At 45.0% G+C, this 17,253-nt stretch overlaps 2 protein-coding genes across 2 annotated transcripts in view; one reads left to right on the top strand and one right to left on the bottom strand.

The window, feature by feature from the left end:
• Positions 1 to 14,388, top strand: part of LOC308311614 (metalloreductase STEAP3-like) — a 351,330-nt gene extending 336,942 nt beyond the window's left edge. Inside the window, exon 11 of the mRNA XM_080758366.1 lies at positions 14,378 to 14,388. The gene's annotated coding sequence lies outside the window, so the exon portion shown is untranslated. The remainder of the gene's footprint in view (positions 1 to 14,377) is intronic.
• gabra5 (gamma-aminobutyric acid type A receptor subunit alpha5) overlaps positions 1 to 17,253 on the bottom strand; it is a 52,577-nt gene that overhangs the window by 5,689 nt on the left and 29,635 nt on the right. The window contains exons 6-8 of the mRNA XM_080758371.1: positions 15,627 to 15,770; positions 2,890 to 3,042; positions 1,816 to 2,027 (exon numbers count right to left, since the gene is read on the bottom strand). Of these exons, the coding sequence (XP_080614497.1) occupies positions 1,816 to 2,027; positions 2,890 to 3,042; positions 15,627 to 15,770 (509 nt within the window). The remainder of the gene's footprint in view (positions 1 to 1,815; positions 2,028 to 2,889; positions 3,043 to 15,626; positions 15,771 to 17,253) is intronic.

Raw genomic sequence — 17,253 nt, 5'->3', positions numbered from 1 at the left:
AGGATAACATTAACATTAATCCTGTGTGGAGGAAAGGAGTCAGTGTGTCTAGAAAGAGGTCAAGCAGAAGAAGTGATTTTAGGACAGGTCATCTGTCCTCCGCATGCATAAAGCAAAGGCAGAGAAAGCAGCATCACTGGAGCAAGCTGCTGCAAAGCACAAGAGCAGGAACAGGAGCCAAACTATGCAACTCAACATGAATGAGCAAAGTGGAGATACACAAATAGCGGCTGGTCGGCTGGTGCCGCAGGACCTTCTGTGAAGGCACAGATGTGAGCAAATTCAACCCAAAGGCAAATGGAAGTTGTGCTAAAAAAAATTGTGGTCATGAGCCATGCCATTACAACCTTCTCTTATGGGGGGCCCTTTACCACATCACATGTGAGACATACAGCCATATTTAATGTATTTCCTTTATTAGGAAAATACAAGCTTGTCACATTTGTATTTTCTCGAACAATACACCAGGGGGCAGCTCAGGGAGCTGGTGTGAAGCTGCCATCTCAATGACAACACAACACAGACATCAAAGAGCAAAACCGTATGAAAGCAGGGGCAGGTTTATGCCGGTCGTGCAAATACTCCCCCAGCCGGTCGTCAATCTTTTGGAATTGGTGTTTTCTCTATTTGTACTAGTGTACATCGAAAAAAGTACATCGAAGTAGGTCATTCATTTACTAAAAAAATATGGTTTCTGTCTGACAGCAACAAATGAGCGACCAGTCACGCTACAAACATGCTAAACCATGATTATTCACAATGCTGTGAAAATACTACACAGTTTCACAGACTGCTTTTTTATTTAATTATTTTTTTGCTGGTTTGTGTGAAATTGTTATTGTTAATAATGTAAAATCAGTCTGTATAACACCAAATTGGAGCATTGGTTCGCCCAGGGTGCCTGACAAGCTAGGAAAGAACACGTTTGTTAATTAATGAGCACAGAATAGCAACAGCTTGTGGACCAAAGCATTTGGATGGCCTGGTGTTTAAAGGCCCAGGATGTTCTGGCACTTCTGGGGAAATCCCGCTATGCCAGAGGTACTGTACTGTACAAAACATGGAGGACATATGAGGCCATATTAAGCCGCAGGAGAGATGAAGATCTGCAGTTTGCCAGATGCAAGAATGAGCCACGTTCCTAGATACGGTAATATAATTCTGCCTTCATTGGGAAGAGTAAAATCCATTATTCAGGTTTTCAAAACCGAATAAAGTATATTTCTCAAGGGGAGAAAACTGAAACCCCGGGAGTAATTGGAATCATTTTTTTTTATAGATTGACCATTTCGTCAAAACAAATAAAAACTTGACTAAAATGTTAGGGAGGGAATTTGGTTGCACGCGGGTGTTGTGCTGTGAAAATAGCATTTTCAGCACGCAACCAAGTGTAAAATCTGCCATCACCAAACGTCGCACACTCTCTGCCGATTTTCTGATCGTCTTCACCTTTGTTAAATTGACACACACACGTACGTACACACACGCACACACTCCTCTCTCTCTCTGTCGCTCTAATTAATTAGTCTCATGTCTCATAGGTGGGTTCCAGTCTAGTGTGGGAGTAGGGCATTCACTTCTAGTCATTTTTACATAATGTTATTAAAAAGAAAAGAAAAAAACTGACTATAACTATAATCTACCTGATCTTGAGGCCTACAATTTTTTTTTTCTTAGTCAACTAGTACCAACAAGGTCGACTAGTCGACTTTACATGCAGCGCCAACACAAACGAGAGCGATTGTTGTTGTTGTTCACCTTGGGGTGCTGCGCCTCCATGGCCTTCTTCCCTGTCCCAGGCCCAGCTCCTCTTACCTTGGGGTGCTGCGCCTCCATGGCCTTCTTCCCGTCCCAGGCCCAGCTCCTCTTGGTGAAGTAGTTGACGGTGGCGAACTCGATGAGCGCCGAGAAGACAAAGGCGTAGCAGACGGCGATGAACCAGTCCATGGCCGTGGCGTACGCCACCTTGGGGAGGGAGTTCCTGGCGCTGATGCTCAGTGTGGTCATGGTGAGCACGGTGGTCACGCCTGTTGGTCAGGCACGTGCAGAGAGCGTTAAGAGAGGACAAGGGCTGAAATCCCATAAGATGTCCAATAGCTGCAGCATCAAATAAATACATTGATAGATTAGAACAGATGTGTGATCCACACTCCAAATAGCGAGGCTGAGGACGATTCTGTGTTTCCACTAATTGAATAAAACTAATTAAAATCCTTGAAATGGGAAGCTATAATGTCTGCTGTTAGTTTTCCCATTAACCACTTAAATCCTATTATACTTCATTGACTAAGGCCCCCTAGGGGCCTTATTTGATCCCTCAAAAGCCAATTCTCTATGTCGAAATTAGGCTTTTCCCGCCCAAAGATTTGTCTATTATGACCAGAATAGAATATGTAACTTTTCTCTTCTGCTCCGGATTTGAACCTGGTTTCCTGCACAAGTGTTGACATTTTTACCATTGAGCTAATAGCGCAAGTGTTGACATTTTTACCATTGAGCTAATAGAGCCTGCCTGCTTGCTCAGGGGATACATTTAACCTTGAACATCAGGTCAAAATTATCGTCAGATCCTGTGTCTATAGTGAGACTTGACCTTTGACACAATCACCCCAAAGTAAAGTAAAAAGAATACCTTAAAAATGTAGATAGTACCGTACTTGTCTTTAACTGTACTTAGCAGGGCTGTACGATATGGACAAAATGTAATTTTTTACAAAAGGTATTTATGCCACATATTGCCATATCGATACGATATACAATATTACCATTACAATGTCATGTTCTATATTTTAAGTGGTGCAAACATTATTCTATAAATATTGTGCATGGTTCATACCTCGACAACGATACTATAACATATTGTGCAGCCATTAGTTACTTTACACTCACCGAAGACGGTCCTGGCGGGAACAGACTCTCTGTTGAGCCAGAAGGACACCTGGGACAGGATGACGGTCATGAAACATGGCATGTACGTCTGGATGACAAAGTAGCCAATCTTCCTCTTCAGGTAGAAGTGGCACATCATCACCGTGTACTGACCTGCATGTCGACACACACACACACACACACACACACACACACACACACACACACACACACACACACACACACACACACACACACACACACACACACACACACACACACACACACACACACACACACACACACACACACACACACACACACACACACACACACGCTTGAGCGCTTGAAGGACAAGGAAGACTTGCCACTATAGGCTGGCTTTGACCAGAGTAATATAGTTAAGAGAGTGGCGACACTATAGCGTTGACTCCCATTGTAACAATGGAATGCGGAATTGCTCATTCTATCCCAATGGGGATAGTTCCAGCCATAGGAGCAATGTTTGGAACTATCTATAGCCCATAGGCGCCCTCTTTGCGGCGAGATCAAAGCGTGTCGCTACTCTCCTACTCTACACTCTGGCTTTGACATGAAGAAGTCATGACAGAAGGTTTAGTTAAAAAGGCTAAAGCTCTAAATTCCGATTGAAATCATTGCCATAGACTAGACTATAGTGTTTGTACAGTAACATGGGGCTCCCTGTCTCTCCAGCTCTTTAATAAACAGAACAACAAATAAACAAGTCGCTGAACGAATGAACGCTTCCCTGCAGACAAGAGAAAGTATATATTAACTGGAAGGCCGTGGCGTGAGAATGATGCACCCTCCCTGCAGCGCGGCCATCTAAAATCAGATGAATCTGCCAAGAGAATGAAATAATGCATACAGGAACTGAATTTGTGGTTTATATTATTCACGAATGCTAGGTAGCAGCAATTGCTATCCCCTGGGAAGCCTAAATTACACCCCTGGCTAGACAGATGGACGACGGAGAGGACTCAGTTGCACGCTGCTTAGACTAAATCGACTGAACCCACATTGCCCGCAATTGGTTTAGTATTACAGTCACTGGCTATAGCATGTACTGTTTGTCATTATTTATTTTCCTTTCTGTCCTTTCTTTTTAACAAGGCATATGCCTAGAATGGACTTATTGATGCCTTGTGTATATTTGTAAACTTGAAACCGACCCCTTTCCCCAATAGGGAATGCCATGGGAATATTACGGCGCACTGTGAGGGCATATCTGCTCTACACCTGAAAAGTAACTAAGTTTTTACTTTAGCAGAGTATTTCCAATGTTCAATACTTACTCCACTACATCTCTGAATACATCTACAAATATTACACTACAAATATTTGAAAACTATAGTTACTTTTTCGATTTAGATTTTTGTTACTAAACATACCTTAACCACTTAATAATGGACCACATCACCACTTTTTCAACCTATCTTAATATAATAGGTCCGCACTAATAATCATGATAAAATGGCACAATTTATTTCTGTCTCATAGGAGGGCTGTGGGAAGTTCAGAAACCCGTCCACCAGTGACATCATCGATGGGGAATCCAAGCTAATAGAAACAGCAGGCTTTCTATTCCTGCATACGTAGTTGCAATGCAAAAATGGAAGCCATCGTTCTCACGATAATAAAAATCTAAACATTTTTGTAAAAACATCTGTGTAAAAACACAGACAAAAAAGACAAAATTGTTAGTGAGGAGTCGGACCTATTGTAAAAAGTGGTGAAGTGGTCCTTTAAGCTCTAGGCTACCTATTTGAAAGCAGCTGATTAATGGCATCACGATGCTTGTAGATCTGTAATTTTCTCAAGTAAAAAATGTGAGTCCCACTGCTAGCTTCTGCACACCGCTTTCTCAAATAGAAACAAGTTGAAAAACAAAAGAAAAGAAGGCTGAACCCACCAAGGACAGACATCACAAGAGTGATTTTTACAAACAAGTGTGTGTGACATTATTAACTTAAGGAAAATAGATGTTAATCTTCGTATTTGACGTGGGGAAAAAGGTGAGCGTGGAAGGTTAATTATTCAATGTCTCGCATTTGACAACGTTTAATCCATGGCCACGTCAAAAGATTGAGAGAGAGAGAGAGAGAATCTCTTTAACCAACTGAATATTGCATTTGAGGCTTTAATAAAGCCTTTATCCACAGTTGTTTCCCACACCACAGTGCAGCAAAATCCCTGAGTGTGAGTTTAACTCTGAGGGCGCAGAAATGAACGCACACACACACACACACACACACACACACACACACACACACACACACACACACACACACACACACACACACACACACACACACACACACACACACACACACACACACTCACACGTTTCACAAATGCCTTTTTCTTTTCTCATTTTGAACCCTAAAGCTGAAAAAAGTAGAGTCGCGCGGTGACGTGACCTTGCAGATCTGTGTTTTTAGCTAAAAGCTTTGCTTCTGGGGGCGGGTCCATGGAACCACATATTTTCAGATGGGGCTCGGTGGCCTATTACATATAATTCTGGGGGTTCTTGACATGAAATAGCGTGAGAACCACTGACATAGAAACATGTCATGATTTAGAAGACATTTTTAGAATCTGGTCTCAGGTCTAAATGGGTGTCGAAGTTTCCTTGAGAAAGACACTGAACCCCTAATTGCTCCTGATGTGCTGGTTGGTGCCTTTGCATGGTTTCCGCCACCATCGGTGTATGAATGTGTGTGTGTGTGTGTGTGTGTGTGAATGGGTGAATGTAATGCACAATCTATGTAAAGCGCCTTGGATAAAGGCGCTATATAAATACACCATTTATCGTAAACCAAAACACTACTTTTTCTTTTTAACCATAAAACAACCACGCTCTCTTGTGAGAGAAATGGTTCTCTCGTGATGTCTTATTTCTGAAAACAATTGTGGGAACCTTTGGCCCTCACAATTGTAGTAATAAAAGTACCCACGCACGCACGCACGCACGCACAGTAATACACAAGGCTTTCGCAGGGCAAAATCGGATTTTTGAGCCTCCCTAATCCCTGGTTACAATCTGCGTCCTGCCATCAGAGAGAGAGAGAGAGAGAGAGAGAGAGGAGAGAGAGAGAGAGAGAGAGAGGGAGAGAGAGAGAGAGAGAGAGAGAGAGAGAGAGAGAGAGAGAGAGAGAGAGAAGAGGGGGGAGGAGGAAGGAGGAGAGGGGCTGTCCTGGGAAGTGCTGAGCCCTGCCCACTCTGGACCTCCCAATCCCATCACACACGCACACGCGCACACACACACACACACACACACACACACACACACACACACACACACACACACACACACACACAGAGAGCATGATCTCTGCTGCTGACTCCGACACACTCGCCAACTCCCACGCATAGTACTCTTCAGCACACACACACACACACACACACACACACGCACACGCACACGCACACGCACACGCACACTCTCTAAGAGCCGCGACGCTATAGCTGAGAGGGACACTCATACTACCGCTAATCACAGTGTGAACTGTGAGCGGGGCTGAAGCGTGCTGTGGACACTTCATTTACTTCTTTCCTTATTTTTCCATTGCTGACATTTGTTTTCCTTTTTTTGTCTATACTCTTCACACACAGCGACTGTGTGTATATTCATTCCTCCACTCACTGTCCGTCTCTGTGGACACGGAGACAGTGGTGGCTTCATGACGCCGGCGGCGTCGCGGTCACTGTGACCGGGAACCTGGGAACACAAACGGCTGCGTCGCGGTCACTGTGACCGGGAACCGGGGAACACAAACGGCTGCGTCGCGGTCACTGTGACCGGGAACCGGGGAACACAAACGGCTGCGACCGAACCTCAGGACGGCGTACGGGGGCTTGTATCCCACCACTCACCCCCCTCCCTCCCTCCCTCCCTTGCCCCAACCCCGCACCCCCCCTCACCCCTACGTCTACAACAACGCCAGGACACCGCCGTCGGTCCATCCGCGTCGTGTCCCGTTTGTTCTCGCTCGTCGTCCCATGTCTTGCGACGGGGAGTGGCAGCGCCGTGGCAACGCCATGTCTGGCACGGGACGCCCCCACCACCGCCACCACCGCCACCAGCGCCCCTCGTCACCGCTGTCAGGCCCCGTCACGCCCCCATGACTCCCCGTCACCTGCTGCCGCCGCTGCCGCAACGCCTCTCGCCGGTAACAGCCCCTGACCCGGGAGGGAAGAAGAAGAAGAAGACGAAGACGAAGAACCCAGGGAGATCGTCGTTTTTTGGCCCTCCAATCCGGACAGGATTGGAGGAGGAGGAGGAGGAGGAGGAGGAGGAGGAGGAGGAGGAGTGGGAATGAGGAGGAACAACAACATGGTCCTCTGGTGGATGGTACTGGTACTGCTGCTCTCCTCTGTCGCGGTGCACGCCGAGCTCCCGTTCGTCTCCGACAACAACGCCGCCATGCTGGTGGACTGGTGAGTACCCGGAAGACTGCCGGAAGTATAATTAATAACTCAATGGCTCGAGCGAGCGGAAGTATTAGCCTAGCCTAGCCTATAGCCCCCGCAGACCTCAAATTTGAGGTCCGGGGCTTACGCACGTGACGTCATGAACGTCCGTGTCCACCTCCATCAAAGTGCTGCAATTCCACATTTCGCCAGTAGGTAGTTGGAAGCTTTAACGTTGGATAGCCTTACTGGGGGCTTGGTAGGGGGAGGGAAGTCACTTTTACGGTTGGGGCGGGGCGGGGGCGCGCGGGGGGGGGGGGGGGGTGTCGGACCCTTGCTCTGGTCTACGATAAGTGCAGTAACTGACAGTTTATTTTTGCACACGTCGGCTCCCAACAGTTCAAATTGGCGCCTTTGTGATTTTGGTGGGATAAACAGATATACAATTAGCGTACTATCACTTATAGGCCGATAACTCATGTATCAGTAACTTTTCAAATTAATATTATTATTATTTTCATAGTTACTTCACTTTGTCTTTCGTTAAATGTGTCGCGGTCCGTTTTCTTTGCATGGCCGTTCCCCCGCTATACCTTTGTATAGGCTATACTGTATGTTGAGTCACTTACTGTACGTTCCAGTGCAAAGTCATGTCCTTAAACAGTGTAAAGCCTTTAAAGAAAAGAAGACCTCAGTACTAATCTATTACTTCATTTAGCCCGTAGGGAAATGCTTCTTCTAAGATTAGGGCATGCTAATTAAAGAGAGCTGCAAGTCAGGCCTCCATCCGTTCATTCCAGACATTCAGCTCTTTTCCCTTTTTTTTTGGTTTGTTGCCAGGTCTCTCTTGAAGAGATCCTTGATACCTGATGAAATGATCACATTCATTGATCCGTCCATCCATCCATCCATCCACCCATCTAACCAAAAGTTGTCAAAATCTTTGCCTGTACAGTACAATACATGGCCCAAAAGGTTTACCTTTGTGCCAAGGTGTAGGGTGGGGGTTCCCCCTCCATTAGCTCTGGTCCATAGCTCTAATGCGTTGCATTTAGAGTTATGTTACTCTCCACCTCCGCCACTCGCATGAATGCAGACCAGCCTCTCGTAAAAATAACGTTTTTTGCTACTCACCAAAACAAAGGCGGGTTGTGTCATTAGAAAGCCTTCTTTCCATAGTGCGAGCACTCGGAGCCCCCCACCACACGTATAAACGGTACTTTTTGGCCAGAAAGGGATTGTTTTTCAGGAAAAATATTCTCTATGAGCCAATTATCTGGGCAATATCGGTAGAAGGCGCAGTGGAGTAACTATAAAAGTATTTTTTTTCCCGGTGGATACAAAATCCCCTTTTGGCCAAAAAGTACCGTTTATACGTGTGGTGGGGGGGGGGGGGGGGGGGGGGGGGCTCAGAGTGTTCCCTCTAAGGAAAGTAGACTTTCTAATGACACAACCCGCCTTTGTTTTGGTGAGTATCAAAAAAGTTATTTTTATTTACGCTAAAGACGAGAGGCTGGTCTGCATTCATGCGCGTGGTGGAAGTCGAGAGTAGCATAGCTCTAAATGCAATGCATTAGAGCTATGGTCCGCTCACTGGGTGAAAAAATGGGTTGCAAAATTGTGGGATCAAAAATATTAGAAAAAAAAAAGCTCAAAAAAGACAAAAAGCTCAAAATAGAAAATCAACAAATCTAATTTAGTCTTCAGTGTTTGACACAAAATCAGCTACGTTTGTTTCTATGGTTTGGATGCTATTTTTGACTATGAATGATGAACCAAGGGTTAAATTTGTAAAAAAAAAAAGAAAAAAAGAAACTAATAGAATACGCACATCACTTGGTAGAGGTGCTGGGTTCAAAAGTAGCATCAGAAAAAGAGAAAAGAACCCGCACACTCATCTGCTCCAAAAGCTATACTTTATTGACAACTTTATATAACTCAATTTGTTAAAAAACATAACCCCAGTTAAATTGCAACTGACGGTCTTTCTATAAAACAGCGGTTTCATTTCCACGACCCACATAACTCTCAGAGTTACATATCTATTAACCCATTTAGACCTGGGAACTGATTCTACTAAATGTCTTCTATAGATCGTGACAGTTTCCAGGCGTGGCACTCGAGCTTGCAGCTCTGCTATTTTTCAATAGCCAAAGTATAACATAAGGCTTAAAAAAAAACCAAAAGGGGTTCCATTCCTGCAGGGTTAAGGGTTTTGCTTTAGCTATCGAAAAATAGCAGATCTACAAGCTCATAGCGACCTACAAGCTTGTAGGTCTGCTATTTCTTTATTGAAATGCATCAAAACAAACGGGTGTCAATATTAAATCGTCTCCAAATTTAAGAACTAAATACACTTTGAACGCATTTCCACCCGACAGTGAGGATATATAACGACACACATTCATTAGTCCAGTGTTCAAATGCTTTTAAAAGGGAGACAGTTGATCTCACCTCTATAGGCAATTGTTTTCTACCGTGCTGGCATTAGTGTTGACGCATACGTTGCTTAGCTGTTATTGTCACCGTGATGCCTCTGCTCAGGGACAGTGTTGGGCTCATTACTCACGAACAAAAAGGAGTCATTTCACTTTTTATTTCATTTCATTTGTGACACATTTGGGACACATTTTGAAAACTATTGAATAAATCATCACTTGTTTCTCTTTCTCTCTCTCTCGTTTCAAACGGACTTTTGGGGCTTGTTTTTCCTTGTAAAGTCTCTTTTAAATATTGCCCTGCGTTCTTTGAGGGCTTGTTTCTTGAGGTGTATAGATTAGTGTTTCCTAATCTTGTTTAAACCATGGTTCTCAAACGTTTTCATGTCAAGTACGTCTATGCATTTCCCCACCGAGCCCAGACTGCAACTGCCCTGATTCTCCCCGCATCGGTGTCAGACTCTGATATCGGTGCCGAGTCAACACAGCAGGGCCACCGCTGGGTGCAAACACCGGCTCGCTATCGGCCCTTAATTGCTTCGGGTTGCACGGAGGTCTCTGCCTGCCGTGTGATGTATAGAAAGTCATCGCAATCCTAAAATGTAGCGAGAAAGTGTTTCACGTTGCATTGCAAGATCTGCACAGTCTCTCCAGTTCTGCACTTTGCACTATAAGCTCTGCTCCTTTGTGTGTCTCTCATGCACGCGCACGTGCATGCGCACACGCACACGCACACACACACGCACAAGCAATGGGTGAGGGATATGTTTCTGTCGCCAATCGTCGATTTGTTGGTCGGAAATGACTGAGCTCCACAAGCAGTCACAAATGCATTGAGAATTGCCACTTCAACAAAGGATCTAGTTCGTTTTGCACAGTTGAGACTTATTATTGTGGTTAATCAGCGCGAGAGCAGAGCAGACAGAGCGCATCTGACAGATGGAGTCATAATGACCAGTGCAGGCTGCTGCGTGCGCCAGTGAAAGCGCATGTTAGAAAAGGTGTCGGGCTTCGGACCGGGTTCGGGCTGTAGAACTGCAGTATATTTCGGGCCTGTGCAGATGAAATAAACGCTTAAACATGTAGCTAGGTTGTAATGTTAGAGACCACAGAAGTGAACCTTTCAAGCGTGTTTTCTCAACTCGCTGTTTTCTGCAAGACATTACTCTATAAGCCACATCTCCAAAAAACTGGTGGGTCAAACTGAACAACCAATTATGTCAATTTGAAGCTATGATTCCCTGCTTTCATAAGACAATCACAGTGTCACAGTGCAGCACCACACGGTGATGATAATTCAGATTATTTGATTCAAGAGTCAAAACATTCCCGTCTGCACCTACAGTATGAACGGAACATTCATAGGATGCTTATTCTCTATATTCTATATCTAGGATTGTAATCAAAGTAAAGACACCTTGTAAAAGATGCCCTCTGGCTCGCTTTCTCTTGATAACACCAGCTACCATTATCTGTTCATTGGCAGGGATTCAGAGTTTTGCCCTTGTATTACTTTCACTTTACTGACTTATAGGGGTCATCATACTTAGCGCCCCAGCCTGTGTCCTCCGTGAGGAGAAAGCCCAACAAACCTCGGTGAGGCCTTTAGGAGGGCCATTAGAATCCACCACTCCTGAATGGAGTGTCTGGTTGGCTGAGAGTCTGGTGCAACGCACAGGTCCTGGACCTGGTGAGACGTAGGAGGGGCCCGGACAGGAGCCCACAGAGCCTAGTCCTTCCACGTGCCAGAATTTGGCTCCTCCAGTCCCGGCAGAGTAGTTCCGGAGCAACGGATTGTGCTCATTCCCTGATGGACCGATCGAGGGTATAGCTACTGGGACGTAAGTCGGGATTTGATCACCCCCGGCTGGGTCGCCTGAGTGAGGGGTATGATGTTGGTAGACCCCGAAACCCCGGTGACCTCGGGAAACATTCTTAGTTATAGTCAAAAGCGGATCTCTGCCGCTGTCTAAAAGACAGTTCTGGATCATATTGTGCTTCCCGGTCATGGCTTACAGGTCTTAGCTACAGTATAGGCTACATGTATAGGATAGACTATAAACACTTAAACCCTATACTTTGATGACTAGAGTCCCCCGGAGTATCTTTTATTCTGGGAGGCTTGACCAGTTCTTCAGCAGACAATTCTTTTCAATATTTAAATGTTTTTTTTTCTCCACAGTAGTAGGCTAGAGTCTTTCTTTCACTCTTCCCCCCCAAGGTTGCAGCACCTATATACGTAGTCCTTCCATTAAAGCAGCCATGCTCCTAGAGGCTACTGTATTTTCATTGAATGTCAATGTCACATTCCCACAATATGGATGTTATGGTTCAAGTGGCTTATGTAAGTGGGAAGTCACTCTGGGGGCCTTTCACAGTTTAGCAGCCAGCCAGGGCAACTACGGGCCTATAAGACCACCGTAGCCTGGGTCAATCTCTACTGTGCATCCAGCCAGCTAACCAGTTCTAAACCAAGACAGGCAGGGCTGCTGCCTATACCACATACCAATAAGGAAACCAGTCAATCAACCCCTGAGCGCTTGAGCCAAGCAGTCAACAAGAAAGAACAGGCGGGGGAGGTGGAAGTATACCTTCGCTAAAAACGCCGGGACAGCGCTCCAGACGTCCCAAACGCTTCTCCCTTCTGGCTCCAAAACAATGGAATGCACTTCCCTTTACAATCAGAACCGCAGATTCACTCCCAACATCCTATACAGGCATATGCATAGGCTCAACTTATGTAACTCTAAATAGCATGTTGTGTAGACATAGCACTCTATAGTGTATACTTTTTACCTTAGATAGATATTCCACTGTTAGGTTCTTAAGCTTACGTAGGATTCATGATGACTTTTTTATGTTTTGATGTATTACCATGTTTTTTTGTTGTGAATCGCTCTGGATTAACGGGAACCCCTTTTGGTGTTTCAAGCATTATGTTATGCTTTAGCTATTGAGAAATGGCAGATCTAGCGGCATAGCGCGGCACCGAGTGCCGTGCTATGAGCTTGTAGATCTGCTATTTATTTTTTTTATCGTGAAAATGTAGTGCAAATCTTTGAATATATATTATCATATCATAATTATCCAGTGTCCCAGCAGCCCCCAGCCCACAGGTTGGGAATACCAGTGTTGTACAAAATAAGGACGGGGGTCCGTAGTTTTTCATAGCATTTCCGTGTGTGTGTGTGGGGGGGGGGGGATATTGCAGTTCCATTTTACATAAGGGTATTAAGCAGATGCCTTTCAGTCCATTCACTTCCCTCCCCCTCCCCTTGTATGTATGTATGTGCCGCGGCTTGGGCAATCCAATCCCTATACTCACACACACACACACACACACACACACACACACACACACACACATACACACACACACACACACACACACACACACACACACACACATACCAACACACACGCAACATGTCTGTAATGCTATACTTGTGAGGACACCAAACGTTTCAGGAACGGTGCATTTTATGAATGCCATTTTGATTTTTTTTTTTTAACTGGAAGACTATATAAGCCGGAAAATAGCAAATCTAACAAGCTTGCTCGGTGAACGACACACACGTGGGCACGGAACGAAGTGTAAATCAGACATTACGTTAATCTCTGATCCCTAAACATGACCTCTGAATGTTTAATCCTAACCACAGCCTGAACATTTTCTTAGAATTCTACAAAACAATCTCTAGAAACAACTCCTGCGCCATATCCGTTTCTCAAATTCTACTATGGGTGCCATTTGGTCCTCACAAGTATTGTAATACAAACATTACACACACACACGCGCACGCACGCACGCACACACACAGACACACGCACACGCACACGCACACACACACACACACACACTACCGACAGTCAAGTCTAGCAAGCTGGGGAGAGCCCACGAACCAACCGACCAATCCCCAGCCGACCAGTGACGTCATCTACTTATGCAAAAGCTGATGGGCAGTTGACTGAAGATTAACCCTGAGGGCTCAGCCCTGTGTGTGTATGTGTGTGTGTGTGTGTGTGTGTGTGTGTGTGTGTGTGTGTGTGTGTGTGTGTGTGTGTGCGTGTGTGTGTGTGTGTGTGCGTGCGTGTGTGCAAGTGCGTGTGTGTGTGCGCGTGTGTGTGTGTGTGCGTATGTACATGTGTGCATGCGTGCGTGCATATGCATCGCAAAATCAAGTGTCGATTTAGTTGGCCGGGGTCCCCTGGGGGTCAAAGTACCTACAACAAATCTAAAGCTCTAAAGTGTGGCGATGCGATGAAATTGTAGATCTGCTATTTTCACTATACCTTTGCATTTTGGTGGAAAATGGACAAAATGTATACTATACTGTAGCAACACATTGATATAAAAAGATAGTACTTCACTTTGAATACGTACTATTTTAACGTTCGCTCTTAAAGAATACTGTATAAATTCAAAGATGTGCTCTACATTTACACGATTTTTCAAAAATAGCAAACCTGCAAGCTCGTAGCTAGTAGCTCGTAATTGAATTGAATTGAATTGAATTGAATTGAATTGAATTGACTAGACTAGAGGATTTCACAGCACAACAGTTATTCAAAGTCCCTCCAATTGATTATGAACAATCAATAATCGATTGTTTAATTTGAACAATCCATTAATACAAAACAGTAACCCTTTTGTGGCTCCACAGATTCTTTTTTATTTTTCCCATAGAGATTTCCCGAACATATTCATATTCATTATTTTAATGGAACCAAGCCCTCCAGGCTCCTGGTGAATCCTGACCATAAAACCATGTGATTCTGTTTCAATACAAAAATGTTATAACGTATTTGTTGACATAGAAACCAATGCATTATTGGTCACTATTTTCTAACACGGAGCCTGCCAGAAGCATAGAAAGCGTAGATTAACCTTTGTCTGGCAGCCCGCCAACAGCGTAGCCTACGTTTTCTAGGATTTCTCTTTTTTAATTTTTTGATCGGATCGCATCGATAGCTGTAAATGTGTTTTAATGAGCAAGTCTGAGCGTGTTGGCAAGGGCCCTTTAGCTATTGAAGAATAGCAGATCTACAAGCTCATAGTGCGGCACAGAGTGAGCTTGTATAGGTCTGCTATTTTTGAAAAATCGTGAAAATGTGTCGCAAATCTTTGAATATATATTCTTTCAGAGCGAACGTTTTTAACTCAAATCTTTGCTTCTGGAGGGTCCCTGGAACAACATATTTTCAGATGGGGGTCGGCGGCCAAATACATATAATTCTAGGGGTCCTGAGAATGACTGACATACAGGTAGAAACATAGGGTTTTTCAGAAAACTGTCATGATTTAGAAGACATTTGTAGAATCGTCCTCAGGTTACCTGTTGATGCTCCCCTGGACAATATTAGGGCATAGCAGTAGCGGCAATATTTATTTTCTTGTTTGTTACTTGAAATGTGGTGAGTTTCCAGGTTTTCATTTGGTTTTGGCAACGGCGCGAGCTCAGAAACTATACTGCACCCCATGCGCGGATACACAGTGTTCATTTAACTTGTGCACGTGTATACTATAAGTCCATTTGTACTCTCTCAGAGTACAACTCTGGATTTTACTATGGATGTACTGTGTACGGTTGGTGACAGCTGGTGGTGTGTGAGGCCATTCACTCTTATTTTGTGCTGTAGTGTGAGATTATGAGTCCCGCACGCACGCACGCACGCTCTCTCTCTCTCTCTCTCTCTCTCTGTGTCTCTCTCTTCTGCTATCAGCATGTGTCTTTCTTAGACAAGTCGTTCTCAAAATGGGAGTCCTCGACATGAAAAGGGTTTGAGAAACGACGGTCTTCAACACACGAGGAAAGATAGCATCAGCAGTCAAATCTAGTATTTTCTTTGTTTCGAATCTATTTAACTCACTATTTTATTTTGTACCTCTGCTTGTGCTTATGTCCTCCGTCCCGGCGGTTTGCCCCACGAGGTGGTACTGGTTGAGCCTGGAGCCGTCCTCCGCTACCACCACTGACTTGGCGGCCCCCTGGGTCCACGTGTAGACCACCTCTGACACTGGGTACGCATCTGAGGGACAGAGACAGAGACACCGATGAAAAACTAAATGGAAACTACATGAAAACTAAGCTATGGTGACTAAAACTAAGCTAAATGTATTGACAAGTTCGTCAACAAATAAAAACTAGACTAAAATGTTAGGAAGTGACTAGTGGATAAGAGATCCAGTACAAGTCATTTTACAATTAGTTGCATGCTGAAAATTGCAGATCTACAAGCTCATAACGCCACATACACATGACTGTGTAAAAACAGTCATTACGACGGCATCAAGGCTAGGGTTGGGATTCGGAACCGGGTCCATTTCAGACCCGGTTCCGACATTGCGGATCCGGAGCCGGTTCCATCGTTTTTTTAATTAACGGTTCCCCAACATGTTTTCAGATGGGGGGTCGGCGGCCAATTACATATCATTTTTGGGGTTCTTTCACATGAAAATGTTTGAGAACGACCGACATAGAATTAGAAACATGAGATTTTTTTCAGAAGACATTTTGTGGAATCCGTCTCAGTTGAAATGGGTTAAGGCGTGCAACACTACAGTACAACACGTGACCAGAGCATACGATTCATTCAACAATGGGGGAGAGGGACAGCGAGCGGGTCCCTCGACCACAAGGGTGGCCTTGGCAACAGTGCCTTAATCACAGAGTATTAGTGATCTTGTTGCTCGGAGACAGTTCGGTACAGTACAGTACGTCTCCTGACCGACCGCTATAGCTTGGCTCTGCTGCCCGTGACATTTATAACATGAAAGGGAGTACCGTGCTTTCTCGTCACCCTTTAAAACAAATGTCATCACTTTCTGTTCTACGCGAGCGCGCGTGCGACGTGCGTACATGCGTGCGTGCGTGCGTGTGTGTGTGCGTGTGTGTGTGTGTGTGTGTGTGAGAGTGAGTGAGTGGAGGCTCAACAGGTATTTATCATTTACATTGGAGAGGTATTCCCCCCCCTTGCCTGGAGGGCCCAGGGCCAAATTATGGCGAGATCAGAAGAATTAAGAGGGATTTCATTAAATGCGGCGAGTTCAGTGAAATATTTGTCCGTGGCAAGTGACCCAGAACCGTGGCAACTTTCCAACAGCTCTCCGCACGCACGCGCACACGCACGGACGTGTAACAGGAGTCATATAGTGTTTATTTTATGGGTTACACATGCACGCACGGACGTGTAACAGGAGTCATATAGTGTTTATTTTATGGGTTACACGCGCACGCACGCACGCACGCACGCGGTTAACGTTAGGATACTGCAGAAACGATAAGAGGCTCATTTGAATTTCCTCCACTGTGTACGGGGGTGCGTTGCTGGCAGCTCCGGGCGGCTGTGCAGTGTGCAGTGTGTATAAAGCACACTGCAGGGGTCAGGGGTCAGCGGTAGACGGACGGCCTCAGATTAACAGGGACGGTTTACATGTCCCTCCCGCTGTGGTGATGATGATGATGATGATGATGATGACATGCAGAGCGGAGCCTTTTGTCACACATCAGCG

Source organism: Protomyctophum bolini, assembly GCF_963924005.1.
Source record: "Protomyctophum bolini genome assembly, chromosome: 24".
Classification (NCBI taxonomy): domain Eukaryota; kingdom Metazoa; phylum Chordata; class Actinopteri; order Myctophiformes; family Myctophidae; genus Protomyctophum; species Protomyctophum bolini.
This window is presented reverse-complemented; position numbering and strand designations above follow the sequence as displayed.